Raw genomic sequence first — 27,656 nt, 5'->3', positions numbered from 1 at the left:
CTGAACCCCATATTGCTCCTGGTATGAATGGGTATAGATCTGATTGGAGATTGGCACTTCAGTGTGTGAATGTGTGTGTAAATGGTTGAATGTGACATGTAGTGTAAAAGCAGCTGAAAAGTGCTATAAAAGTTCAGTCCATTTACCATATATACAAATAAGTATATAAATGTAAATAATTATATAAATAATTGATTTAATAATTATATACAATTTTTGATTTACAAGCATTTTATCAATTAACCTCCCACTCAAGTGCTGCTTACAAGGTAATGAATAATAATAGTAATAATGTAGCCTACTACAACATACTGTTCACTTTGTAACAGTTTATATTGTGTTCTAGACTTTTTTTATCCTAACTTTAAATATTAAAATTTAAAATAGTTAAATATCTCAATACTTTCTGCAGCACGAGGGCACAGTTTAATATTGAAAGAATACAGGAGAAACATAGGGGTGTTCCCGCTACTGTTTCTCCCTCAGTGGCTCAAGAATTGAATGGAACCCCGAGCACGAGACAACAGCCTGCTCAGCTGCTGCGTCTGCGCACGCGCACAACATAAAGGGGACGAGAGCGCAGACGAAGTGAAACATATTTCTGGTATTTACAGTAGAAAGAAGTTTTCTTCTCGGCAGAATAAAAGACAAACATACAGGTAGGACTGTCTACATGCCACATACCAACGCAGTTTGGCTCGGAATGCGATTTGTGCTATTTTCAGAGAACTACATGAAGTTATGTAGGCGGATGTTGACATAGCCTGTTTACGAAGGTAACTTAAGCAAACTGTTGCTTACCTTATTAGCATTAGCAAACGTATCGCGTTGGTTAACTGCTTCACTGTAATTTCCAGGACGTATTTCCGGGTCTGTTACTGCTGTAAGCCTGTTCAACACGACACAATATGCTTTTGTTTAACTTTTAGCTCGGTGAGTCTATTAAATACCATAACACTACCTTGTCACAGTGCTGAGTGTTTAGTCAAATTCAACCAGCTGTTAGGGAAACAGAGTGTGCTTCAGAGGGAAATGTCTGCAGTCGACTTTAGAGCAGACACTTTATCTTACATCAGTTTTTAGCAAAGTTATATCTATATGATCCTTTGGTTTTACTGTCAGGGCTGACAAACAAAATTCAGCTGTTAAATCTTACATTATAAAACATAACTGCGTCCGCGTGACTCAGACTCAGAGCATGTCCATCTAACTCAGGGTAGGTGGGGCGCCGCGCGAGCGCTCTGCTAATGACTTGTGACGGGCGGTATTTGACATGGACTGAAAGCAGACAGTCACTGTCAGCTTATTTATCTTTGCTTCCGGCAAACTCATGGTTGAGCTTAACAAACAAACCCTGATTGTAGGTTTTATCTTAGAAAAATTCAAAACCACAGGCCTAATGGTGATGTTACACATGTCTTTCCAGTTATACTATATTAACTAACAAGCAGGGGTGTAATGCAACGCTTTATATTGACTCAAGTGCAGCTGTTGAATGAGTGTATTTCCAGATACTTTTTTCTTTTGCTTCACTGCAGTTCGGATATAAATATTAGCGGTGTGTATTGGCTAAGATACGATATACAGGGGTTACGATTCAATATGTTGCGATATACTGGCATACTGTAGTAGTTAATAAATAAAATAGTCCCTGTAACATTCAACATAATAACACTATTTTAGGATATTTAAGGATAACACATACACTGTGCAATCTGAAAAAAGGAATTGCATCTGCCTATATCAGTGAAAAATAATAGTGCTTGCAGGATTGCTAAAGAATACACTGAACAAATGTAACAAGAAAATAAATGCACATGGTTAGCATTCTCAGATCCTTTTAACTTGGATTTCACATGTTATTCCAGTTTGTATGTCAAGGTTTATTTTTTAATTCCAAGGTTTTTGTGGGGGAAGACGAGCTGGTCAACATGCCCAGCTTTCTCGACACTTCTCAAGCACTTTTAGCAAACGGCTAACGGTAAACGAGTCGTGTACCGTTAGCTGTACATCATCAGAATGGTGTCTTGCTAAGTGCACTACATCAGGTTCGTTGTGATCCCCGAGTAGTTGACTTTGGCACGGCACATTTTGCAAACGGGTCGGCTCTTGTCTAACTCCTTAGTGCCTTATTTGTTGTGGAAGCCAAAATGAGCCCACACCTCAGCTCTGTACGCCGCGGGAGCCGGTCTAATTCTTTAGGATTCAGCCATCGGTGGTAATGTTTGCTAATGCTAGCGGAATGCCAGGGATGTGGGCTAAACTTTTTCCCGTCTCAGTTGACGTTCTTGTTATGTTGGAGAGTCAAATGGCTCACACAATACAGTATCACAAAACACAATATTGGGATTTTCAAGTGTATCGATATTTTCCTACAGCCCTAAGAAACATTGTATGTTTTACTTGTACTTTGAAAAAAAATCAAATTCTAAATACATAAATACAACACGTTGTTATAGAGTAAATTACCAAACAATGTATAAAGTCATCAAGATCTGCCAGCTACAACAAGCTGCTTACACAGTCAAAATAATCCAAGCGTATTATAAATAATAAAATAGCACCAGAGAGGGCCATTCTGCTGCATTATGAGAAATATTTACAATGTAGGACTCCTGTTTGTAACAGTACACTCTTATTTTCTACTTTCACTTAGTAAAAGATGTGAAACACTCCCTCAGTGGGAACCAAGAGCGTGTCTGTTGTCACTGCAACCAATTGCCACACCAAGGGACTTTCACAGTTCCTCCTAGCTGGTCTTTGTTCGCCGACATCCTTCTGATTTAATCTCTAGTTGCAGAAATAGGAAGTTGTTTAAACAAGCTAAAAACTGCAAAGGAATTTGGATCATCCTGATGGTCCTGATCATCTACTTGGTCCCTGATGGGGCCCGGAGTCTGCTCTGTTAGGGCTAATGTGATCTGTGACTGCACGTAAAATCCACGGTTTGGTTCGTACTTTTGTACGATGTGTTTTGAGGTAAAGCAGGGACAATACATAACATTTAGGTTAAGGTAAACATTCAACAGCAGCTTATTAGCCATAATTCTTAGTTACAGATAAGGTATTTAAATATTTTCAAATTGTAATAACAAAATCGATCACCGTTTCCTGACTTCATAAGAACAATGTCGGCAAAACAGCATGACACTAATCACTTTCCATTTTTGCCGCAACCGGGGATGTTCAGAACCATTACACACTTTTATCAGATTGATCATTTTGTTGGTATAATATCAATAATGGATTACTTATTATCAAGTCATATCTTGGTTGGTAACAGCTCAAATCTGCTTTCCTGTTTTATATCAGTATATCAATATCTTCAGCAATTGAAGGCTGGAAAACTATTACAGGCACATTACAATGCTCTCTGACACTTAACAGACTTAATGAGTGGATTTAGTGAAAAATAATTGTTTCGATAAATGATTATGGTCATAATTGGAAGTTTTAGTCTTACTAGTTTTTACGCAGATCTATCCCCCTTATGTTTGAAGGTGCATTAATCATGCTGCACATGGTTTGAGACCCCTGAAGTAGGCGTTGCCTTCTATTGCTTACAGGTTTCACCTGCACAGACAGTATCCCTTGGTGTTAACCCTCCTCTTCACTGTGGCACACAATATAAGAAACGGTTTTGGTTCTCAGTATGGCGTTATTCCTCTTAATGCAGAAAATGTGTCGCCTGTAATTGTGATATTTGATTGCTTGAGTCATTTGTCAAGCGAAAATGTTCTTGCTTTATATGTTTAAGGATTTGCTCTTTTTCTTAACCTTGTATGATCTAAACTGGAATATTTGAGGGTGTTGTCCTGTTTGTCAGACAGATAGGTAATTTAAAGATGTCACCTTGGGCTCTGTTATAGAGGGACCAACCTTTTATTTATCAACAAACTCATTGATTATGTAAAAGACTGTTACTTGCAGCCTTAGTATTTTCCTTATCACTGTGCGGGAGCAGCATTGTCTCTGGCGAACATTTCTCCCTCCCACTAAAATACTACAATAACTCTGCAGGCAAACCTCTGGTTCCACCCCAGTGATGTCTTCCCAGTGGTTGGAGCTGGTCAGGAACTTCTCGGACAACAATAGCTGCTATGGCTCCACTCCGACCACGACTTTCAAAACACTTAACTTTGGAGGAGTGCCAGTTGTGCTACTGCTCAACTTTTGTGTCTTTCTGGTTTGTTTCTGTTTTGTATGTCTGTCTGTCCGGCTGTCTGTCATCAATAAAGGTTTTTCTTTGTGTAGTGAGGCGACACCTCACTGGTTCTTTCTCTCCTGCAGGTGTTGCTGATCGTCTTCTCCATCATCAGGAGGAAGTTCTGGGACTATGGGCGTCTGGCTTTAGTCGCAGACAAAGAAGGGTCAGTTCATGATGTCAGACATCCTTTCATTGATTTCTTTGGTCAATTTGATTTTGACCTTGATTCTGAACTTTGTGCATCAGGTTCACCGAGTCAAAACATCGGCGCTATGGACGCATGTCTTCCATTGTGTCCAGTGTGGAAGACCCTGAGTATGAATTGGTATGTTTGTGAGTTTAGTGTCATGTTGCTTTTGGGAGACCATACTTGAACCAGCGGACTTACAGCATATACTGTACAGATACTCAGTGTATATATAATATATATAAGTGTGATTTCATATCTATCTTTCTGTTTAGGGATTCTTCTCTTGGCTTCCTTACATCCTCAGAATGGAGTAAGTAACTCTGTAGTTTGCCGTACCGTATTCATTGTGTGTCAACTTATTACTCAACAAAAGCTTTTTATCCGTGTGTGTTTGTGTGTTTGTGTGTTTCAGCGAGGAAAAAATAAAGGCCAGATGTGGCATGGATGCTGTTCACTACCTGTCCTTCCAGCGTCACCTGATCATCCTGCTCACTGTTATAACCATCACATCCCTCGGGATCATACTTCCTGTCAACCTGAGCGGAGACCTGTTGGGTGAGTTTTTACACTTTACTGCAAAAAAACCAAACAAAAAAATAGTTAAAAGATTGTGATAACTTGTGTTATTAAAATTACCGTAAGCTAACATATCTTTAAGGCTGTTAGATGCACAGATGTGGGTTAGGTATGAATTTAGTGTGCGTGTCATGATGGCTTTAAATATGAGCTCCGTGCGTATTATATATGTTCTTATTTTTATGGGTAATTTTGATCAAAAAAAGTCTTTGTAAATCAGAATCAGAAACACTTTATTAACCCGGGGGGGGGGGGGGGGAATTCAGGTAAAATCTTGGGTTTGTTTGGTTTTATTCTAATATTTCCTGGTTATTTTCTAGGCTTGTCTTATTTCTTTTTACTGTGTGTGTGTGTGTGTGTGTGTGTGTGTGTGTGTGTGTGTTGTCATTTAACTAATACTTAATTTCTTTCAGGTGATAATCCACAGAGTTTTGGCAGGACAACTATTGGGAATCTAGAATCAGGGTAACCAAGGCCTCAACATCAATCAATCAAATTCAGTCACATTTTATTCGTATAGCGCAAATCATAACCAAAGCTATCTCAAGACGCATGACATGACTTGCATGGATATAACGTTTAAACAGTTTTGTGGTTGGGTCCTAACAAAATGCTTCTTTTTTTACCTCTAGAAACAACCTGGTTTGGCTGCACACAGTGTTTGCAGTTCTGTACCTGATCCTGACGGTTGTTCTGCTGCGCCATCACACGTCACAAATCAAAGGCGTGCGCAGAGAGACGGTGAGTCTCTGAATACTGCACTACAAAATGTGTTGTCATCACAGTTTTCAGCGGTCTCCCACGAATGTGTACATCCAGAAACTGTTTCCACATAACTTGAGTGTCACTCACCTTGTGCTGGCACCTGACTGACCTGTCATGTTTCTGTTTGTAGGCCAGGAACACTTTGTTTGTGTGTTCAGTCCCTAAAACAGCAACAGAGGAAGCTGTGAAGACGCATTTTACGTGAGTAGATTACGAACATTTTATTGTTATTTTTTAATCGCTCAAAATTTAAGCTATTGTCAATTTTCATACTTAATTTTCATCTTTTAGTTCTTATGTGAAACCACTTTGCGCTGCATGTATGTATGAGAGGTGTTATATAAGCACAGCTGAGTTAAATGTTGTTACTGTTGTTGTATAGCGAGGCGTACCCCTCCTGTCGAGTGTGTGCAGTCACCCTGGGATACGACGTAGCCAAGCTCATGTACCTTGATAAAGAAAGGTAAGACATCAGAGGTTAGTGTAAAAAAAAGTGATGCGATTATTGCCCTCTGTGCCACCTGGTATACGCCTGCGTTTGCAAGTGTGCATGGCCACAAAGTCTATTACCATCTCATGGCCCATAGAGAGCATTGTCGCCTAAACCAGCAGTTGAGAAAAAAGTATGCGAGCACTGGTGTATGAAGTCCATCTAAGCTTTGAAATATGTGTTGACATGTCTCTCAGTTAATCCGACCTGTATCTGTTTGTTGTTTTCGTCACCACAGGATACGAGCTGGAAAAAACCTGCGCTTCTACGAGCGCGTCTTAGAGACAACGGGGGAAAGTGAGCTGATTAACCCCCGTTTGTGTGGTCACCTCTGCTGCTGCGCCGAGTCTGAGAAGGTGAGACGAACCAGAAGTCATGTCAGGATGCCTTTAGTTTCTGTCGAGCATTTTACAATGTGGGATGGGAAAATAAATACTATTAATAGGTTTGTTATGACTGCAAAGCTCTAAAGCATGTTTGAAGTAGAACCAGTTTTTTTCCATTCATTGCAGCAGGAAATAAAGGCAGAACTCATTCTAAATAAAGGTGGTTTCAAGTGAAGCATTTATCCGTGTGTGTGTTTCTTCAGGTTGATGCCATAGAGTACTACAGCACAAAAGAAAAAGACCTGCTGGAGGAGGTGAGGAAGCAGGTACAACTGGTGCCAGAGCGCCCCCTGGGGATGGCCTTCGTCACCCTGCAGACTGAGGCTATGGCCAAGTTGTGAGTACTAATCTAGAGTTGCCTTCTTCTGTTGGTTTGAGTCTGTATAAGTAGTTGAAGCCATCAGCCAGAATATAAATGAAATGAAACAACTCACCCGTAATTAAACAATCCAGTCCAGCAGCAATGCAGCCAGTTCTCCTATTGTGGTTGTGGCAGTCTGTCTGGCAGCATCATGTCAGCTGACTGTGCTCATTTCTCTGGCCTGATCAGGATCTCTTGGTTTTATTATCAACACATGACTTTGTACTGGAGGCAGGCCTTTGGGCAGCTGTCGCCGCAGTAACTTGGTTAATGTGTGTCACTAACAGCTGTCATTTACTCACCTCAGCATTCTGAAAGACTTCAACGCACTCGAGTGTGGCAGCACAAGATGCTGCTGCTGCGGGAGGGTACGCCAGCCTTCATCCACTTTTGAAACTCTGAAAGTGAACAAGTGGTGGGTCAGCTTTGCTCCGCATCCCAAAAACGTGTACTGGTAAGATCTGCAATACAAACACTCCTCATAACGTGTGCACCCTGCAGATCATAAGACTTGTTATTTATAGAACTGATGCCGTTTGGGCGGGGCAATAATTCAATTTTATCATTTACTGACTCTTAATCGAGTCATGTGCTGTTATTGTTTTACAGGACTCTGCCGTCCTCATGATTGATTCCAGTTAAAGTCAAGGGAAACACATTTTGTTAAAGAAGTTTAAGCTTTTTGTCTGAGATATTTTTTGAATACGTCACCAAGTTCGCTATGAACTCTGGGTAACTACCAAAGAAAAATGCAGACTCACTGAAAGTCTGTAATTTGGCGCTGAAAAGTCCGCATCAGAGCCCTCACTTACTCTGTGATTTGACAGTGGGACAGCAATAAGCACTCACACACTTACCGGGAACCCGCCTCAAAGTCTGTGAGGGTGGAGATTGGGATTGGGCCTATGTTTAATTTTTGACAGCCAAATACTCACAGTGTGAAGTCTGGCAGTCATTTAGTAGAGCAGCGTTGCACCAGCAGCAGGCTGAGTTGGACAAAGAAGCATCGAGTTAAAAAATAGATCCATACAAATTTAACAGGATCAGCCTTAAAACACATTCTAAAGACGGGCTTTATAATGGATAATGTCATCTGCAAAATATTAAGTAGGAATGTATGGTTTCTCTTTGCACCTCCTCTTCGTGTCTAACCCTCCAGTTGCACCTGTTTCTCCTGTCTTCCTTCCTCCTACAGGGACAATCTCTCAGTGCGAGGCTTCCACTGGTACATCCGCTACTTGATGCTCAACTTCTTCCTCTTCTTCCTGCTCAGCTTCCTCACCACTCCCTCCATCATTATCAGCACTCTGGACAAGTTCAATGTGACGAGGCCCATCTACTATCTCAACGTGAGTCTTCCACATGCACACACACACAGCACAACATTTCAGACAAAGCTCTGAATCTGCAGTGTGATTTGTTTTGTACCCTAGAGCCCGATCGTCACTCAGTTCTTCCCCACTCTTCTTCTGTGGGCCTTCTCTGCGCTGCTGCCCACTATAGTCTACTACTCCACACTGGGAGAGTCACACTGGAGCAGGTAAATACTCACACACACACACACACACACACACACAGTGATTGCTCTGTTTGCAGAGGAAACTGTTTTGATCATGTGCCGTCTGTGTCTCAGGTCCAGTGAGCAGCTGAGCATGATGAGGAAGCTGTACTTCTTCCTGCTCTTCATGGTGCTCATCCTGCCCTCACTAGGACTCACAAGGTTAGCAACAGTTTGCCCAGCATACCGTGGAAATAGGGGAAGAGAAGCTGTGACTTGTAGTTTACACATTAGTATGTATATTGTGGATTCAGAGCCTAACTCTCTTTTCTTTGTCCATTAGTCTTGCCTTGTTTTTCCGCTGGCTGTTTGATCAAAAGTTTCTCACAGCCGGGAAACTGAGGTTTGAGTAAGTAAACATCTTTTTCACTTCTCTACTAGCTACTTATTTAAACTAAGGCTGTTCAGAGTATTGTATAGAGTTATAACATCATAATAAGTGCATTATAAAGGGATTATAATCCAGGCTAAATACAGGTCAGCTTTATTACTTTGACCCACTAACAATCTTTCTGAATTAAGTTCAAGTCTTATTGGTTTGCGTCATTGGTCTTATCTTTCATCTTCTTCCCTCCTCACACCAGGTGCGTGTTCTTACCTGACCAAGGGGCCTTTTTTGTCAACTACGTCATTACAGCGGCCCTGGTGGGCTCTGGGATGGACTTGCTGCGGTTACCAGGGTTACTGCTTTACATCATTCGCATGGTGTTCGCACGCTCTGCTGCTGAAAGGAAATACGTCAAACAGGTTTGTTCTGGACTTGTACAAGGAAGAAACTCTTCACTTAAATGTTCTTGGTGTAGTTTGGCTCAATATCTTGCATAGTCTCTCAAACAGAGCACACGGGTACACCTGTGCTTTAAACTGAGTAGCTTTTCATTGGCCAGGAGTCCTGCTCAGTTAAAATACCTATCTTTGAGAACCAACAATGTTACTTATTTATAAATGTCTTGATACTGTTCTACAGTTTTGAAGGGTCTACTCTGTTGTTTGATAAATGGCTACCATTGAAAACATGCAGCGAACATCTTTGGTCAGGTGTTCCAGACTCTTCAGGTTAAAGGAACAATATGTAACATTGATAGCTAGCGTCTAAAAAGAGTACTGCAGTCCAAATCCAAAATATTGGAGAGCCTTCTCTCTCCCCCCGCCCCCTCCTTCCCTGATTCCCTGATTAGAATGTTAGCCATTCCTGCTTCAGCGTTCGGGCCGTGGTCGGAAAGCACAGGGGAGACTTATCAGTCTGCCCCGGGGCCGAAGCTGCCGCTAGCTTCGGGGCTAACTCCCGTCACTTTACACACACAGCAGCGAGTAGGAAGCAGAACACAGGAGCGATGCTTCAGTCTTGAGGAGTACGTGGCTTTATGACACAGCATTACTGTACAGTCGTTCTGTTATTTTCAGTTGCAGATAACACTCTGCGCTGATCCGCTCTGATCCCCGTTCACTCGGTTGGTGTTGACTGGTGTCCTTTCATGTAAATTTAGTTGTTGTTTGCTTTTTTCTCAACCTCACTTAAACTCATAAAATGAACTCCCTTTTTTGTGTCTTCTGTTTACAGAACCAGGCGTACGAGTTTGAGTATGGAGCCTTGTACGGCTGGAATCTGTGTGTCTTCACTGTCATCATGGCTTACAGCATCATATGTCCGATCATTGTGCCTTTTGGTGAGTAGATAGCAGGGCTGCACACAAGCACCTGGTCACACAGGCCCTGTTCACATTTGGTATTACGCATCCGTCCTGGGTGATCCGATCACAAGTCACAAGACAGACAGAAAGATCGACTTGGCCACCAGTACTGCTCGACTGTTACTCCATTCTTGTTATGAACCAGTCGATTTACACACACGCAAAAATACGGGACAGATTGCGACTGCTATTAAGCCAGGAGCAAAGCCTGAGAAACACACACACAGATCTGTGTCCTCCTCACTGCGCTACATGATTAAAAACCCTGATCAACTTCATGTGGATCACTTGATTTTTAAAGTCTCTCTCCCTCATCAGTTCGGGATCGTCCTGTATTAAAAAATGTAATTCTCTCTCTCTCAGACACGATCTGTCTGTATTTCCGTGCACACTCCGCTCTCATGCATAAACTAAGATTGCACAGCTGGAGTGACATCAGACGTACATTTTAAAAACCGATTTTTAAGAGACACGGCGGAGAAATCAGGTTAAATCAGACAGGAATGAAAGGAGAGGTCTCCCCGTGTCCACATGATCGTTGCCGTGGATACAGGGGGAGAGTTGCCGGTGCTTAATGTGGCCCAGGACACATGTGCGTTCACACTACCAGATGTATGTGGATAAATGCGCCCCAGACCACCTCCGTATGTGGCCTGAGTGATCTGAATGCGTCTTCAATCCGTCCTGGGAGCGCTCACACCTGTAATTAAGGATGTCCACTTGTGATCCTATCACGAAAACCAAATGATACCAGGTCTGAACAGCCTCACAGACTTGCAACAGATACCCAGTCACTACCGTGTTGGGCTCTTTATTAACATATGTGTTGTCTGTGTGTGTCTGTAGGTCTCCTGTACATGATGCTGAAGCACCTGGTGGACAAACACAACATGTACTTCGCCTACCTGCCCGCTCGCTTAGACCGACAGGTCCACCTGGCAGCTGTCAATCAAGCACTTGCTGCACCCATCATCTGCTTGATATGGCTTTACTTCTTCTCTGTGCTCAGAACAGGTCAGAAAGTGTGGGCTGAAGAAGTGCTCAACCACAGCGAGTGCATTTATGGGGATTGTTTGTTGTCATACTTTTCTGTATGATGTTAGTGAAACTACTTGTGTGCGTCGTGTTTCAGGTTTCTTGGCTCCCACGTCTTTATTCACACTGGTGATTCTGTTCATCACTGTCTTCATCTGCGTCAGCTACACCTGCTTTGGTCATTTCAAGTACCTCAGTCCACACAACTATGAGGTGAGCCTTTGTTTCACTATATGAGCTGTTGCTTCTTCATCCTGTCATCCTTCATACATTCACGTTTGTGTTTTTTTGCAGGTGAAAGAGGAGGATGAGGATACAGCAGAGGGAGCGGAGGAAAACACCACGGTACTGTGCTTTTTTAAAACGGACTGTCCAAGTTAATATCCACTACTCCCTTGTTTGTTGAATAACTTTTTCTTATCTTTCTTAAGTCATACTTTGGCAGTTTCATGCACTATTGCATCACACACATCAGGAAGAAAAAGAATACACAAAAATGAAGAGTGTTAAACACTACTTATTTCCTTTTTATCGTATGATTTCAGGTGTACCTCCCCCGAGTGCTTAATCCCAAATCGCCTGCGAGCACCCTGCAGGAGTCGAAACCTGAGAAGTGTTACGGCTCTACAGAGGAAAGCCCGACCTACAGCTCCAGCCCAGTGGAGGGGAGCATGTCAGATGCCTGAAGAAGCATATTTCCACACTGATAGGTCAAAGTTTGGGAGTCAGGAACCCCACGGTTCATTATCTTTAATCTGCTTCCCTCTGAATAATATCAAGCCTGTCCCAATGAGAGATCATATCAGGATGGGACTTGAGGACAGAGCAAGATATTTCTATACGATACTTCCCCACCATATGCTGTTTGAAAGACATGACAGTTTGCTGAATTTGATATTTGAATTATTGTTTGCACTCGATCAGCAAAGCACGCACAACCTGCTTTGCCTTCCTTTGTCCGCCATAGTTTTATTGTATGGAACCTCTCTGATAAGAACCAATTCACCAGGTAATGTAAGGCCAAAAACGTCCTTTTTAAGAAGCCTTAATGTTTGTGTAAAAATACTGAAACTATTTTCTTGCACACGCCAAAGCTAATTATTTAAGTATTAGCAGAACAAGAAGATCAAGCCTGTGACCCTGATGCCAAAGAAGTGGACAAGCAGAGCTTGCTATTCTTTGTCCAGCTTAGTTTCCTTCACAGTGCCTTTTCTGATGCCAGAGGACAACGTAAGCCAAGGGAATAACTTATTGCCTAATGTTCATTATGAAGCGATTGAGAGGAGAATCCTGTCTACTGTTTACTAACAAGAGCTCATTGTCTTTACTTTTGTAGTTTGACAAAAGAACAAGATTTTTTATTGTAGGAGTTACAACAAAACTTTTATGTATAATGGTGAGAGCCATAACTGTCATACTTGTTTAAGATCAGATACGGATGCTGGTCCAATACTGAAGCATTGTTTTAAACAGGTCAATGTTTATTTGTATTTAATGTTCCGGTGCATTGAAGTTGTATTTTAATGCTTTATTTAATGTGCCTTTTTAACAAGGAATAAATCCTAACTGAAAAAACTGTACAGAGGTCGGTTGTAGGAGTGTTAAAGTTTAACAAATATGTTTAGAGGAACTTAGCCTTAGCTTTGTAAGTGGTGGTATATATATATATGTCAATATTACAGTAAAACCAATACAAACAGGAAACAGTTGTGTGTGTGTTTTGTCATCGGGGGGCACTGTTGAGCTGCAGTATGGAAGAATGCCCTCTGAAGTATTCACACAGTAGTGAAAGAGGACACATGCACAGTGCTGCATTGAGGATTTGTAACTTTTTCTGACATTGGTATGAGCCAGTTTGCTGGGCGACAATTCCAGTAGCTCCACCTCCTCACCTGATCTTTCACTATTGTCTCCCTTTCTCGTGCCTTTCCTTTTGCGTCCTCCGTATCCTGCCCTCTTCAGCTTCTCACCAACAGTACCCCCCTCAGCTGAGAGAGACCTTTATTGCCATTGGAGGACTTTTAACATGCTATGGTGATTAGCATAGTGGTTAAATATGGGTAATGAAGTGCTAAACTGACAACATATTATGTAAGTTATTAGCTATAACAAAAAGAGGGGATTAGACTATTAATGGAGCACCACAAAGACTCTTGTCATTAACAACAAAAATAAAATAGTAGCTACTGAATCTGTTCCTGTTGGCAAAACAACAAGTGACTGCTTCATGGCTCAAGCATCTAAAAAACACTTCGCGGGTTTCATTATTTCTCTTATGGATGTGAACACTTTAAGGCCTTAGACGATCTACATACATTAAACTCCCAATGTAGTAAAGTTGGGATGCTACCAAAACTGTGTATTTAGTCTAGAATCTGACTGATATAGGAAATTAACAATTTCAGACTTTTTAGACTGATACAGATACTGATTTAAGACTCTTGAGACCGATACAGACAGAGATTCTGGACTTTTGAGGCTAATACAGTAAGGATTTGGGACTTTTAGGACTGATACAGATACCGATATGGGACGTTTGAGACGATACACAAAGAGATTGGAAGACTATACAGATAGGGATTTGGAATGATTGAGACTATACAGTTAGGATTTGGGACGTTTGAGGCGATATAGATAGGGATCTTTTTACTTTTTAGACCGATACAGATACCGATTTGGGACTTTTTAGACCGATACAGATACCGATTTGGGACTTTTGAGACCGACAAAGATACAGATTTTAAAGGGAGATTTTCAATGATAACTACTATGGAATAAAAATATATATCTTTCCTATGTGGATTGTGCACCCTTTTTAAAACCCTTTGTGACTTTGTTTAGGCGCTCAAAGGCTGCTTTCTTTAACAAACAAATGTATTGAATAATATGCGTACTCTTTCAACCACTGTCTGCTCAGCTGTGATGCTCTGATACATGTGCTGAAGACAGTGCTGAGGGTAACGTTGCAGCTCGCTCTGCTGGACAAACTTTGTCATGGCGTAATTTCTTAATCACGTTTGTTTTGTGCTCTATATATTATATATTAAAAAAACATTGGCACATATCACAAAAAACATTTATGCTGACACTGATGTTTTCTGTGATAGGCCAATATTGGCCCAGTAATAGCCGTCTATTTAAGTCAGTGGTCACAAGATAGTTTACAAATATTTTCCCTTGTTTAACTGCACAAAGGTTATTAACTGTGCTTCACCCCTAGTTTTGGACAAAGATTAAGCATTACAAAACAACCTCACACTTGTTTACTCTATCTAAAGTATTATTTCACTGTGTGTGTGAGAGTGTTTGTGATTGAGCAATAGATACTGTCCACTGGTAAATGGTCTCCAGTGTTTTGAAAGTATTATTAAAACCTGCAGTTTTTTTTTCATGAAAATCTAATAATCACACAAACATACACTGCATGACTCTCATGCAAAGAGACTTGGAGATGAATCTAAACAGACATACCTCTACAAAGTCCCATGAAAAAGCTGTGCAGGGTCAGGATGCGGGGGCACTAATATGATGCAGATATTCTCATGTGGCGCCAAAGATGAGCTGGGAAAGAGAGGGTTTGATATTTGACACCTGATATACTGTCTATGAGCTGTGTGTGTAAAATGTGTGTTTAATGCACTTGCTGCTTGAGAAGTCTTCTGCGAGTTCAGTGGAGCAGGAGGGATGTTCAGGGTGCAGCAGCCTGGGAAGAAGCTCCGTCCAGCAGCAGCTGCCAGAACATCATACAGCTCCAAAACCACACACAAAACTTTGACCCAAACACACCACAGATTCACTGGCTCAGTTTCCATCCATATGGTCCTTGGCTTCTCGTAATGGCTGTGTGAAAGTCTGATCTAAAGTTTGATTCAATTACATGCAAACTGGGAGCGGTTTGGTGCATCTAGTGTTCATATAGGTCACTCAGATGTTCACACAGATATACAGTATGTATATAAGAATATTTTGGTCCAAGGCTTTAAAGCTGGTCAACTACTGCATCTTATTCCTCTAACTCAGACACATACAGGGGCACTCAATAAGAACTCAAAGTAACAAAAGCCTTAAATACCCTGACCTTTAGTCCCTTGTGTGGGACAAGGTCAAAAGTGCTGTATCCTGCATTTCCCATAATGCCACTCGATAGCATCTTTTTTAAAAGCCAGAGTTGGATAAGAAAATTAAAAATCTACTCTGGTGTATATTCAGTAAATATCAAGCTTCAACCAGGAAGCAGTTAGCCTAGCTAAGCTTAGTACATAATGGCCCACTGTTACACCAGACATTTTACACTTTCATTTTTGTACTGAATAAAGAAAAGGACATGTTAAATTGTGATGTTTACAGGGGCTGGTAGATTCTGGAATCTGCTGGTAGGGGCTTCAGACAAAGCGAGGCTAACTGTTTCCCCCTGCCTCCAGTTGTTACGTTAAGCTAAACTAAGCTAGCTGCTGGTAGTACCTTCATGTTTATTCGAGTGGTATCAATCTTCCTATCTTTAGAGGTGGTTATATGATATGTTAGCAGTAAGTTTTACGGAAAGATTAACTTGCCATTACTCACTGGTGGACGACATTAATGAGAAACTGTTTCTACACTACAGATGCGTCTGCAGCAAGCTAATATTAGCTTAGCTGATATGTCAGTCTCTTTCTTATCCGATGTGAACTAAGGGGAGAAAAATGTGCATACATAATATATTTTTGAAAACAGAGGGAAGGAAATAAAGGTACAATTCAGGTAAAAGAATAAGCTTTTTAAATTTGATGATCCAAGTTGAATTAAATTTAGAGAGTATAGCTGGAAGTCCCAAATTCCCTCAGGGGGCTTAAGACCTTTTTGGCACCACAGGTCAAATTGCAGCAATTTAGCCTGCAAGGTTTTACTCTTTTAAACATCACGCCCTTCTCCGGATCAAAATATTTATCCAGTGTTAATCCAAAACCTCTGTGACTGTGTGTTTGTGTGTAGGTGTGCAACCCACTGAACTCAGTGCCCTCTTTGCATTCTTGGTATTGTTGTCGTCTGTGCTTTTGTATACCACAGACACTATTATTTAGTCACTTCACTCCCTCGCTCTCAGTATTCACTTAATTCTGCACTCCCAGGCCACTGAACTTAAGAAAGAGCTGTGTGTGTGTGTGTGTTCGTGTGTGTGTGTGTGTGTGTTCGTGTGTGTATCAAACAGGAATTAAACCCATTTAGAGGTAGGTTTTGAGGTCAGGTTTCCTTCATGTCACCACCAAGATCGATGGATGTGACCTCTGGCTGCTCCAATTTGTATATAAACATGGAACTGGCCAATCACAGCATCGCGTGGGATGCTGCCAACCAATGGGAGCATCTGGCAGCATCGTGCTCTGTGGCACTCCCATCTTTTGTCCGTCAGGATTAGTGCCGGGGCAACGCTGGTCGCCTGGGAGGTGAGTTTCCCAGAGCAGCAGGACGAGGACAGAAACAGACCGCTTCATTCCAAGTATTACTTCCTTCCCGGCCAATTGGGAAACAGAAGTGGAGTGGTGTGTGTGTATGTCGCTCAGTGGCTTCCAACTCCAAAACTTCCACCTACACTGCCAACTCTAATGAGGTGCCATCCTGAGCCACAAGCTCAAAGTGTGTTTGTCTGTGCGGGTGAGTGGGTGGGTTGGTGAGGGGCCGTCCTTACGTGCTCTGTTCTGTGTGGGGGACTCTGTAGAAAAGTCACCCCACTCTGCCTCTCTTTTCTGTTGGTGGACTACATTAGCCAGAAGGGCGGAGGGCCAGACAGCTGAAATCACCACTGCTGATGAAGCATGTGACTGCAGACCGAGGCCCTTTTGTTTGGACACTTACAGCCAACACACAGAGCTCCAGCAATGCAGTGTGGCATGGGAATAGAAGTGCATGGTGATGAATGGACATTAGGAGTTATTGAAAGCGGCTTGTGTTTACATCACTCAAGATTTCTATGAAATCAAACTCAATTTTTTTAACTATTTATAGCCTTTATTTTTCCTGCAAAAGTCCTCGTTTACAATATGTCATTGGCTCTTTAAATAGTACTTTTAACCACATGTCCTGCTTTTTCTTGACATGAAGCTTGCCGGTTGGATGCAGCAGCAGATGTAAATTAGCAGACTTAACACAGCACTAGGTTGGTGGAAGAAATGTCAATAATGATGCAAATTCCAGTAAAATAAATGACAGACATATTCATGCCCCATTTCCTGTAAATCATCTGTGCATGTGAAGGCAATAGAGAGGTAAAGCCCGTACATATTTAGATCGTATGGCACAAATAAACACAGTGGAATCCAATACTGTAGAGCGAAATAGGATCACCGAGCACAAGATTAGCCGAACACTGACAGACTGTTCACAATCATTTATTGGACAGTTGCCAATCGTGTTTTTCTAAGTGTAACTTAAGCCAACTTCGCACTGCCTTTACCGGCTTAAACTGCTGGATCTGAGCCAGGACAAATTAAACAAGCAGTGTTCGTTTAGAGTGCTTTAAACAGGATTTGCTCCTTACGCTGCTTCAACAAACCTGTGATATCAGGACATCGAATTTAGCCTATATAAACAGGAGACCACTGAATTCAGGAAGCTGCACTACCACTATGCGAAACAGGAAGGAGTAAAAGGACAGCTGATGTTAAGATGCTGGAGTAGGTGCAAGATAAAAACTGTTGGATTAGAAATGAATGATATTTGTGGATGAAAGGAGCTTTTTCACAGCATAAAAAGGGATAATGAACAAAATGCTGTCAACTTATGAAAAGAGATTGGAGCAGAATTAAAAAGCCCACCAGTAGAGGAAAAGCTTCACAGAGAAAAAAACATTTGGCAATAGTTTTAACCAACACCTGACCATTTCTTAACATGTTAAGGCTTACAATCCCCCAACTTTACCAGAGATGGATTAAACCAAGTCACATCACAAGCAGTTCAGACAGAGGCACTCCACTATTTCAACTACAGCCAAATACCCTCTATAGCCCAAACTCTAAAGCAGGCTCACACAAATACACACACTGTGCCTATTCTCCTCTTTTTTCCGGCTCTAAATCCCATTCATGAAATTTCAGTAAGCCCGAAGGAAGAAAGCCTACTGATGCTGTGAGTTCATGTCACAAATTGGTGAGTAACCTTATGTTATGGCCATGGCAGGGCTTAATACATTTATTATTTCATAGGTCAGCTATTTGTTTGTAACTCCAACACTCCCTCATACTGTTTATCCCCTAATACACAATGCCTGTGTGTTTATAGGTCAGGATGATATCTGAGGACTATTCACTGCTATTCCCATGTGACATGCAGTCATGTTAGAGGGATCTAAGCATGCATCCTGCCAGCTGTGCAAAGGGCTTAACCCATTCTGTCTTCCAGGCACTTCGGTCAAAAGTGCCAGACTCCCTCCTTTCCTCTGCATGCTTCTCTCTCTCTGGGCTTCATGGAGAAGAGATATAGAGAGAGCTTGAAGCCTGCAGGCAGAGTCCTCACAAGAGCTTTAAAATTTGACTTTCTAGCAGTAGGAAAGAGGAAATTGTGTATGTTGAGTGTCTTATGTTTCATGTTTTTAATGGACCTTTTTATGATGCAGACAGTTTCCTCATCACAATAGGACATTGTGGCTGTTCCCTATTTTAAGCTTTAAAAGTATCCTCATTTTCATGGCTAACTGGCCATATTAAAAAATAGAGGCATAAATCTTTCTTATACTGGTTGTTTTCTGCCATAAAAAGCTGACGAGATTGGTTCCTGACATTATAAAGTGTTGTCTCAATTGTAGATAGATGAATATTTATCTTCTCTGTCTGCTTTACAGGACACTGCTTCGTCTTGCAGGGCAGGCACACACTTGAAAAGATGGGCCATGACGTCAGACCTGGCTCACGCGTGGTCCTTGAATAAACATCTCGAGCAAACACACCCCAAATAACAGTTTGACAATTTTGTTTTGTTTTGTTTTTCCTGTGATATTAGTGTCGGCACGACACAGTCCATAAAAGGCTTTTTGAAAAAGTTAAAAAGCAGAAAAGAAAGAGAAATACCGGAAAGGTTGCTATGACAACATGTGCAACAGTTTGTTGTCAATAGCAACCAAACTAGTGTTCGGACCATACTGCTTTGGTCAGCTATGTTGTTAGCTAGCAAGTACGTTTAAACAGCAGATAACGTTACGGTAACTCATATACGCTAAAAATTGTTTATTACATTATTACATATTATTAAAATGGACTCAAAGTCGCTATCTTATTCATTAGAGCTCGTCGCCGGTAGTGGAAATACTTTAAACGTCGAGCAGAGAGCCGCTCTGCAGACTTCCTTGGCGATCATGAAGAAAAACTACAAGTTCCATCGAGTCTTATTTTGGGGCAAAATATTGGGTTTAAAGCAGGATTATTTTATTGCTCAGGGGAGAGGAGAAGATGAGATGAAGGATAAAAAGAATCTCTATAGGTAAGATACAGCCTTATCAGTGATCAGTTTCATTGTCTCTTCTTGTCGGTGTGAAATACCTTTTTGTTTCTTCTTTGGTTTCCAGCTTCAACTGCATGAACTGGTTCCTGCTCCCCCCTGCAACGGACTCTATGATAGAGGAAGTATCCAAAGCTGCAAAGGGCCGCTTCATAGGAGACCCTTCTTATGTGTATGAGCATATTGAGGTCTGCAGGCAAGGAGAGAGGGACGAGGAGGTCCTGGTAAGTCTTAACAGTACTGTGTCAAGGTAAATTCAACATAGTGAAAGTATTGAGCTGTCAGATTAAACTTTCAAGTCACATGTACCAAGTGGTATTGTTTTCAATAGAAGTGCATTAAAATAAGACAAAATATCAAATCAAATCAATCTACTATATATCTACAATAGCCAAAAGAAGGGTATATGTGGATTAAAATTTAACATACAGTACAAAAAAGAATACTAACCTGCAGCAGAGACGATGTCCAATCTCAGGTCAGCTATCTTTGCAGCAACTTGTGTTTTTATCTATGTAAAAGAACTCGGCTAAATCTAAAAAATTAGGTTTTTCTGGCTGATATTAATAGTTTCTGTGAAGTCATGAAATTGCAGCTCTGTGGTCTGTGCTTGGTTTCAGACCAAAGTCAAAGAGGAGAGCAGGCTGGCAGTGGCGGTTAATCAGATTGATGACGAGGTGTCTGTGGTGCCTCGTGGCGCCTTCGTCAAGAGCCCACATGGCCTTGTCCAAGTCAACCGCAGCTTTGGAGGTAAATATACACATAAAATTCTGCCACATACTGTTTGCCTGTTTACATGTGCATCGTCATTGTTGTTTATCACTTTAAATGATGTGCAAATGGTGCTTTGTTTCACAGGTCTGTCTGACTCAGAAGCGAAGAAGCTTGACAACTTCCTTCACTTCAGCAAACCAAAGAACCTGAAGAAGACATCCATCCTGGAGTTTGGTGATTTGACCCCTGCTCTGGACTTCCTGGATGTGTTGAGTGATGATATTCCTAAAGGTGAAATTACAGAGTTCAGTCTGACCTACACTGTAACATATCACCTGTTCATCACATACAAACATATCATATTATACAAGATAGGTGAAACAAACTTAGTATATCAAACCAGTGCAGTAAAAGATCACCCTATGATGCAATTTCCCACAGCTATTTTGAATAGTGTTTTCAGGCCTTTACAGAGCTTGTACAACAAACGCTACATTAACTGCTCATGCTACATTAACACTAAATGGGGTGTGATTCCAGCACAAATAATCATGGTGATTCAACTGACTGAAAGTCAAGAGGCGTTTCTTCCAAGAAGAAACAGAAATATTTTAACAGTAAAGCAGTTGAATAAGCAAAGATATATTTATTGGATAAATTCCTAAATCCCCTGATGTCAACCTAACTCCCTTGTGGATTTGTTTTTCTCGGAATACGCTGAAAGAATTCCGCTTTAACTTTGCCCAACACTGAGGTTTTGCATGCAGAAAGTCAGATAACCACACGAGTCGACTACTGTTGGATTAGAAATAACTTGGCTTTTGGATTTAGGGCCCACCTACTACGGGTTTGGTTTCAAGCGCTTTATGAGGAAATTTCAGATAATTCTACTTTCATCACTGAGTGAGATAAAAACCAGGACATGGGAGGACCACTACAAACTGAACTGATGGTAAATGATTAATGGGGTTGCTCTTGACAAACATCAAGTTATGAAAGCAACATTTTTGCTAGTTATAGGTCATTTATGTTCAATACCTACCGCCAATTTTTCTTGATTGGTATTGTTTTGGAAAGCATAAAATAAGGATAATAGGATGGTGTGCTCAAATGCTGTTGGGGACATTAGAGCCATTTAACAGTAATACACATGTGGAAGAAATCAAAACCAGTCGGCAAACAATAAGTAAACATCAAAACTGTGAAAAAAATAACATGAATTTAGTTGTCCAAGCAGGCTTGCGTAGCTGGATGTACTCCAGGCCACAGTAAATGTAGATAAAGTCTGGCTCTGGACGCAGAAGTGTATGTGCGTGAAAGAAGAAATATTTAGCGCCCCGTGACCAAACATGCAACAGATGTCTGATTTAAGAGAGCTTCCACATGTGTATATGTTTGTGTGTGTTCTTTGAGTTGATGCGGATGTCGGCAGTGTCATCACTGCAGCAGACATTACACAGCTGCCTCAATGCCACACTCGCTGCAGCCGTACTCACAGCAGATCGCATGCAACTTCTGCAAAAAGAGAACGTTTTTTAAACAGGACTCTGGGGGAATGCTTTACGATTTATCTCCACTAAAAGACAGGTGCCTTCCTTAGAGTCCCCCCCCCCCCCCCCCCTCTCTTCTGCAACACTCCTGCAAACTGTTTCCAGGTTCTGATTTGTACATCAACACTTCTCTCTTGCAGGATCGCTGTTATAACCTGGACACCACATGTTGCATATTACATAGAAAACCTGACTTTTAGTGAGTCATAATTCCCATGCAAAAAAAAGTGATGCTACAAGTGTCTATTTTACAGGAATCATCTCCCCTTTGTGCGGAGGAATAAATCAAAGGGCTTTTATGTTTACATAGTAGCAGATTAATTTCTTGGGTTCATGGTCACGCCCAAAAATATTGTGAAACACGTTTAACTTTGAATATCAAGAAGCACAAAGGGGTGATTTATAACAGTATCCCTTGGCTGCTTCTAGCATGTGAATAGTATAATCTTGTACTGAAAAGAAAGATTACAGCAGCCTCCATTACAGCTCAACGTGCATGACTTGCATTTTACATCAATGTTTACAACAAGTCTGTGTTTGTGTGCAGGATCATGGAGTCTACAGTTTGAATGTGCTGGCCAAGCGTGCGTGCTGCGCAGCCTGCTGTGGCTCGGCCTGACCTTCTACCATGTCCCGATGACGCCGCAGCACGGATACGTCTACATGGGATACGGGACCAAGAATTTAGACCTTCCTTTCATGTTATAAAAAGTTGTTGTGTTATAAATGTTATATTAATTTCCTCATGTTTCTGCTGTTCAGTACAACTCTCACAATCGATTTAATGCAACATGCTTTTTTTGTTTGTCTTATCTTAAACTAATAAACTCAAGAGGTTCAGTCAAGCAGTTTGAGTGTACAAGCTTTTTGTTCCATTGAGTTTCCATGCACAAAAGCTGGTCCTACACAGTCAACACATGTTGAGAGCATTTTATTTGCACATCTGTGTTGCCTTGTGTATACACAGTCAACATACCACCTACTTTGAAACTGTAAGATTGACCCACACTGATGCGCACATTAAGTTGTTGAGTTCACTTCAAGGGCTTTTTGAGACCCACCAGAGACAGAATAGATGGTTCTGGGTGGGGCTGAGGGTGATTCATTAAAAGCGTGACACAGCTTTATAAACAAAAGGGAGAATAAATACAGATGGATGAAGCTTTTAGGTCTTTTCCCAGGCCAGTATGACAAACGTAAATCCTCTTGGAGCTGCGTCCTCGTACAAAGAGCCCACCCACTCGGGTCCAGTTTCTGTCTTTCAGTGTTTGATGTAAAGGGGCTTGGCGCTGTAACGCACATTGTTCTTGAGAGCTGGGTGTCCAACAGCCATGCGCTTCTTACACCACTTCAGTCCGGTTTTGTAGATGGGTTTCACCGTGTCGATGGACCAGCGGGTCAGGTATCTGTACAATAAACAGCAGATGTAGGAGATTAAATTGTTGCTGGATTCAGTTGCAATGAGAGAGATGATAGGTGATGGTGGGAAACACACAAAGGACACACACACGTATACATTACCTGTTGAGCTGTTGCTTGGGCTTCTTTGGGACGTGACCTTCTGGGAGTTTGGGTTTCTGGTCAGGCAGCAGACCTTGAATACAGAAAACAAAAGACATGTATGAATTAAAATATGTCTGTGTAGAAGGTACAGAAAGAATTTGCTGGATTGTATTAAAGTAACATCTAGGATATACCACAGCTGAACTTACTCATTCTTGATTTACTACCTACATCTTTGCCTTTACTTGTTCATCTACAACCCTGAACTATATTTATAATGTATGCAAATCTTAAATCATTAAAAATTAGTAGCATAACATACCAACAGATAGTTTTGGAGCAGATAAACATTTACATTCACAAACAAAGGGGTGGGCTGTAATACTGACCTGCTCTGTGGGCCATCTGCACACAAATAGCAATCTTGCGGTGTTCCTCCAAACACAGACCAGTGATCCTCCGGGGCAACATCCCTCCATCTGACCGGATGAACTGACGCAGTAACAAGACATCCTGGAGACGAGAAGAGCAGGCACTTTAAACTCTTTCCATGATGTCTAATTCAGATAATCTGGTCAACACAAGTTTGCAGACGTATTTACCGTGTAGTTGTATTTGTGCTGCAGGTTCCACCTGTAGATGGGACACGTGGCTGTGGGGTTTGGAGGCTGAGGTCCTGCTGGAATGTCCAGTATCTGTCCCTCAATCTGACAGATGGTTAAAATCAACTATAGTTAGAATAAGAATAAGCTATGTAGGGCTTTCCACTTTTCCACTGACAGCTTGTCAGTGCAATCTCTGCAATTTTTGTATTTCTTTTTTAAGCTGTGTCAGTGCACACAGAGCAATGCAGAAGCCACAGCTCGGCAGGCTGTGAAATGTACAGACTGCTTCTCAAAATGACAGCAACCCAAAAAAACTCATCGTCGCAGCACTCTGTGCTCTGTCAATGACTGCGAGTTAAGTCGGCTATTACACTTTTGAACCAGACAGTAATACAACCTCCTCTACTGCCATCTACTGTGATTGACTCTTCAGCTGACAGCGCTGCCAGCAGCCCGACAGGAGAGGCGCTCTGTGGTGCGGTGGGATTTTATAACTGAACATAATCATGACACTCATTTACATTCTCTGATTTTTGAAGAATTTGATGTTTTCACCTCACAATTGAAGAAGAAAGGTGTTTCGATGTCTTAAACCAAAAGAATACGAGGCTATGATTAACTGTGATGCTGAGCAGAAAAAAGGAAAGAAAAGGGAACTAGTAGTTGAAGCTTCATATTAAATCAATGACATCTGATTCAATGCACAGAATTCAGACTCGGGTACAGCCCTACAGCTGTGGGAGTTTCACGGTCAGGTTGATTGAGTGTGAAGAAGAGAATTCTTCAGTACATTTCTCCCACATGAAAGAATTTGCTTTATATATAAAAAATGACGACAGTGCATGTTTGTTATACAATTTGCTCCACGTTGAAATTAACACCTACTGCAGGGTTCCTACAGAATTTCCATTTACAGTCGATACTTTTGCAAGCTTTTCTTAACGTTTATTAAAACCCAACTGTAAACATGTATTCTAAATTTAGTACACCAATGTTGCAATTTGCAAGGCTTTATATTTTGTGTTGTCAAGCCAGGCCTTGAAAAACTTGCATTTACCATTGATGGCCTTTCAGTCCACACTTTAAGTTCTGCAGTACTAGAAACTCACAGTTCTATGTCCATACTTTCCTAGTGACCTAGAAACTGCTAAAACACTATGTGCTGCATAATCTCCAAAAACTGTTAAACATTTTACTTACTGTTGTTGTTTTATCTTCTTGCTTCTCCACCACTGTAAAACAGACATTGTATGTTAGGTCTCAATCACAAATATCAGTATTACATTTCTTAATGCCTTCATAATATAATATCCTCCTATTGTGAGAACTTTTATGTGATTATGATGGTAAGCGATACCACCATTAATGACACTTAGTCTGACAGCAGATACAACTACATAAAGAGCATGAGTAGTAAAAATGGTGATTGCATACAATGATCTTGACTCACAATATGGTAAAGACAGGCAACGGTTAGTAGCTTTTAATATCTTTCTCTAGTTATTGAATGTCACATACATGTGTTTACAGAAAGAGATACAAATTTAAGGAAGGTTTAATTCAGGAAGAGGGGGAATAAAGTAAAAAATAAAAGTAACACTAGTATGATACACTCTTTAAATGTGGCTCTTTTTGACCTAGTTCAAATAGACATTTCTTTAGTTCACAACACCATAAATGAGAAGATGTGTAGAGGGAATAACATCAATTTACGCATGGCGTCTGCTAAACAGCGCTTTACAAAGTGTTTTCATACGTTCACTTGCGTTTGCGATAAGGTGAGGTAGTATTTTCTTGAAGGTACATGTTGGACGCTGGACTTTATGAAATAACCATGCTGAGATGTCTTTAATAGCTGCCTGTGTCTTTATGTTAGCATGCTAGCGTTAGCTCTGCTAACATTGCTGAGCTAATATCTTAACGTCTCACCTTGGCGGACACCTCGGCTCTGAATGATAGAAACTGGTAGCCTGGGAATATTTATCCTCTGTTGTATCCGCATGTTGGTTACTGTTGCACATAGTTTAAGGTCTGCAAATGAGGTCCACGCAGACCTCAACAAACTGCGGGCTGCCATGTTTAATTCCTGACCTTCGCCTTCGCCTCTTCCTGTATGGTAACCTCGCGAGATTTAGAACAGCGACACCCTCGGTGAAGACCTCGTATTACATCAGTGGCGCTGAAGAGCAATAAAAACAAATCCCATCAGAAAATTGATAACACAAGATTACACAAACAAATCATTGGATTTAGTTTAATTAAATGGCTTGATAAATATATGGCCAAGAGGACATTCCTTTATAAGTCCAGATAAAAATAATTATAGCTCAGCTTTATGATCCCTAATCAAAAGCTTTGCCTCAAAGGGGCAAACATAAAAGACAAGATTTAAATCTAATTAATTACAAAAATATCACACAATATGAAATATAATTAAACACAAGAAGAGGGGGGGCTATCAAGATAGGGCAAGTTTAAAATGATCTGAGAATTTTAATGGAGGCCGACTAGCTGGGGAACGGTTGTCATTGACATCCAGATCACAGAGCTAGAAATCATTCTAAAGCCTTGAGCGGGACCAGTGTACAACTTGAATGTACTTGCACGTAAGAATTACAGTGCAGGGTTAATAAATCCTGCAGCCTATATGATAAACTGGAGCGTGTATTTTTGGTATGCCAGAGATGCTTGGATCCTTGCGTTGCTTTTGTTTAGATGCTCAGAGTGCACAACAAAGATAAGCTCACTCTTCATACCTCTATACATACCACGCTCATCAGATGAAAGTATGAGAGGCACCTGGAGGAGCAGTGTAGGAACATGCCAAACCTTTGTAGCAGAAAGTAGAAGATACAGGTAGAATCTTCATGCTCAGATAAAGAGACTCGGAGAAGATAAAGAGTTAGATGTTTGATAGTGTTATCACGAGAACACTGTGCCATTGTCCTGTGGTGGTGTTTTTGTTTGCTGCTTGCAGGATGTTTCTCAGGGCTTACTCTGTTTGCATATGCGAAGGTAGGCTGCAACAATTTATCTGCTTACAAAAATTTCTGCGTAGTAGAATAAAATATATTTCATAACTTATTCTTGTGGAAATTAGGGCTGCATCACAACTTAAGGAATGAGTATTTAAAAAAACGGGAAATTTCCAACAACAAATAAGTTGTTCTCGTTACGATTTTAAAGCCCTGTGTTTGTCGGTGCAGATGAAACATTGACCCTTGTGTGCCTCTAAACAGTTGCTTCAACATTGTAAATTGTGAATGCAGCGTGAATGCATCAAAAGCTTGTTCTCCATCATGGTTGTTTGGAATCACGACCAAAAATGGGACAATTTCTCAGATGCCATCTAGACTGTGGAGCCTAAAAGAACCGGCACAGAGATGCAAATGTTCTTCTGTGTTGGTCTCGTCTGCAGCGCAGAGCGTGGATAGATAGAGATTACCGTCACCCCGCCGCCACAAAGGAGGCATTGTCTCAGTGATCAGGTCCCTTCGTCAAGGACACTTAAGCAGTCACATTCCTTGAGAGAAGCCCAAAAAATGGCATTTAAAGTGTC

General features: G+C 41.2%; 3 protein-coding genes across 4 annotated transcripts; 2 read left to right on the top strand and 1 right to left on the bottom strand.

Moving 5' to 3' along the window:
• Positions 1-573: 573 nt before the first annotated feature.
• On the top strand, positions 574-12,954 carry tmem63a (transmembrane protein 63A). 2 transcript variants are annotated; one of them, XM_069686531.1, is made up of 23 exons: positions 574-659; positions 4,021-4,186; positions 4,291-4,370; positions 4,454-4,532; positions 4,670-4,707; positions 4,810-4,952; positions 5,387-5,438; positions 5,606-5,714; positions 5,869-5,939; positions 6,121-6,201; positions 6,467-6,584; positions 6,818-6,951; positions 7,283-7,429; positions 8,171-8,324; positions 8,409-8,515; positions 8,609-8,695; positions 8,817-8,882; positions 9,118-9,280; positions 10,095-10,200; positions 11,071-11,238; positions 11,357-11,472; positions 11,554-11,604; positions 11,805-12,954. In XM_069686531.1, exons 2-23 carry the CDS (start codon positions 4,046-4,048, stop codon positions 11,943-11,945), a joined length of 2,352 nt encoding a protein of 783 aa, XP_069542632.1. In that variant the 5' UTR covers positions 574-659; positions 4,021-4,045; the 3' UTR covers positions 11,946-12,954. The 2 variants fall into 2 exon arrangements, with proteins under 2 accessions (XP_069542632.1, XP_069542640.1); XM_069686539.1 differs by lacking the exon at positions 574-659 and adding an exon at positions 729-776.
• Positions 12,955-19,425: 6,471 nt separating this feature from the next.
• On the top strand, positions 19,426-22,824 carry rsph9 (radial spoke head component 9). The gene is made up of 5 exons (XM_069657148.1): positions 19,426-19,707; positions 19,793-19,949; positions 20,346-20,475; positions 20,584-20,730; positions 22,537-22,824. The coding sequence occupies exons 1-5, from the start codon at positions 19,481-19,483 to the stop codon at positions 22,695-22,697; spliced, it is 822 nt and encodes a 273-aa protein (XP_069513249.1). The 5' UTR covers positions 19,426-19,480; the 3' UTR covers positions 22,698-22,824.
• Positions 22,825-22,884: 60 nt separating this feature from the next.
• On the bottom strand, positions 22,885-26,189 carry mrps18a (mitochondrial ribosomal protein S18A). The gene is made up of 6 exons (XM_069657149.1): positions 26,027-26,189; positions 25,298-25,329; positions 24,095-24,199; positions 23,882-24,005; positions 23,511-23,583; positions 22,885-23,395 (listed from the first exon to the last, which is right to left on the bottom strand). The coding sequence occupies exons 1-6, from the start codon at positions 26,172-26,174 to the stop codon at positions 23,251-23,253; spliced, it is 627 nt and encodes a 208-aa protein (XP_069513250.1). The 5' UTR covers positions 26,175-26,189; the 3' UTR covers positions 22,885-23,250.
• Positions 26,190-27,656: the final 1,467 nt, after the last annotated feature.

Source organism: Semicossyphus pulcher, unplaced genomic scaffold (genome assembly GCF_022749685.1).
Source record: "Semicossyphus pulcher isolate SPU_LCO1_2020_fin unplaced genomic scaffold, fSemPul1.0.p SCAF_11, whole genome shotgun sequence".
Lineage (NCBI taxonomy): Eukaryota > Metazoa > Chordata > Actinopteri > Labriformes > Labridae > Semicossyphus > Semicossyphus pulcher.
The sequence above is the reverse complement of the archived record's forward strand: the minus strand, read 5'-3'. Positions and strand labels throughout refer to the sequence as shown.

Coding starts and splice junctions, on each gene's coding strand:
- tmem63a (XM_069686531.1), top strand. CDS start 4,046: ATGTCTTCCCAGTGGTTGGAGCTGGTCAGGAACTTCTCGGACAACAAT. Junction 7,430..8,170: donor CATCCCAAAAACGTGTACTG/GTAAGATCTGCA, acceptor TTCCTCCTACAG/GGACAATCTCTCAGTGCGAG. Junction 8,883..9,117: donor GCCGGGAAACTGAGGTTTGA/GTAAGTAAACAT, acceptor TCCTCACACCAG/GTGCGTGTTCTTACCTGACC.
- rsph9 (XM_069657148.1), top strand. CDS start 19,481: ATGGACTCAAAGTCGCTATCTTATTCATTAGAGCTCGTCGCCGGTAGT. Junction 19,708..19,792: donor GATAAAAAGAATCTCTATAG/GTAAGATACAGC, acceptor TTTGGTTTCCAG/CTTCAACTGCATGAACTGGT. Junction 19,950..20,345: donor AGAGGGACGAGGAGGTCCTG/GTAAGTCTTAAC, acceptor GCTTGGTTTCAG/ACCAAAGTCAAAGAGGAGAG.
- mrps18a (XM_069657149.1), bottom strand. CDS start 26,174: ATGGCAGCCCGCAGTTTGTTGAGGTCTGCGTGGACCTCATTTGCAGAC. Junction 25,330..26,026: donor GAGCCGAGGTGTCCGCCAAG/GTGAGACGTTAA, acceptor TCTGTTTTACAG/TGGTGGAGAAGCAAGAAGAT. Junction 23,396..23,510: donor CCCAAGCAACAGCTCAACAG/GTAATGTATACG, acceptor TTTATTGTACAG/ATACCTGACCCGCTGGTCCA.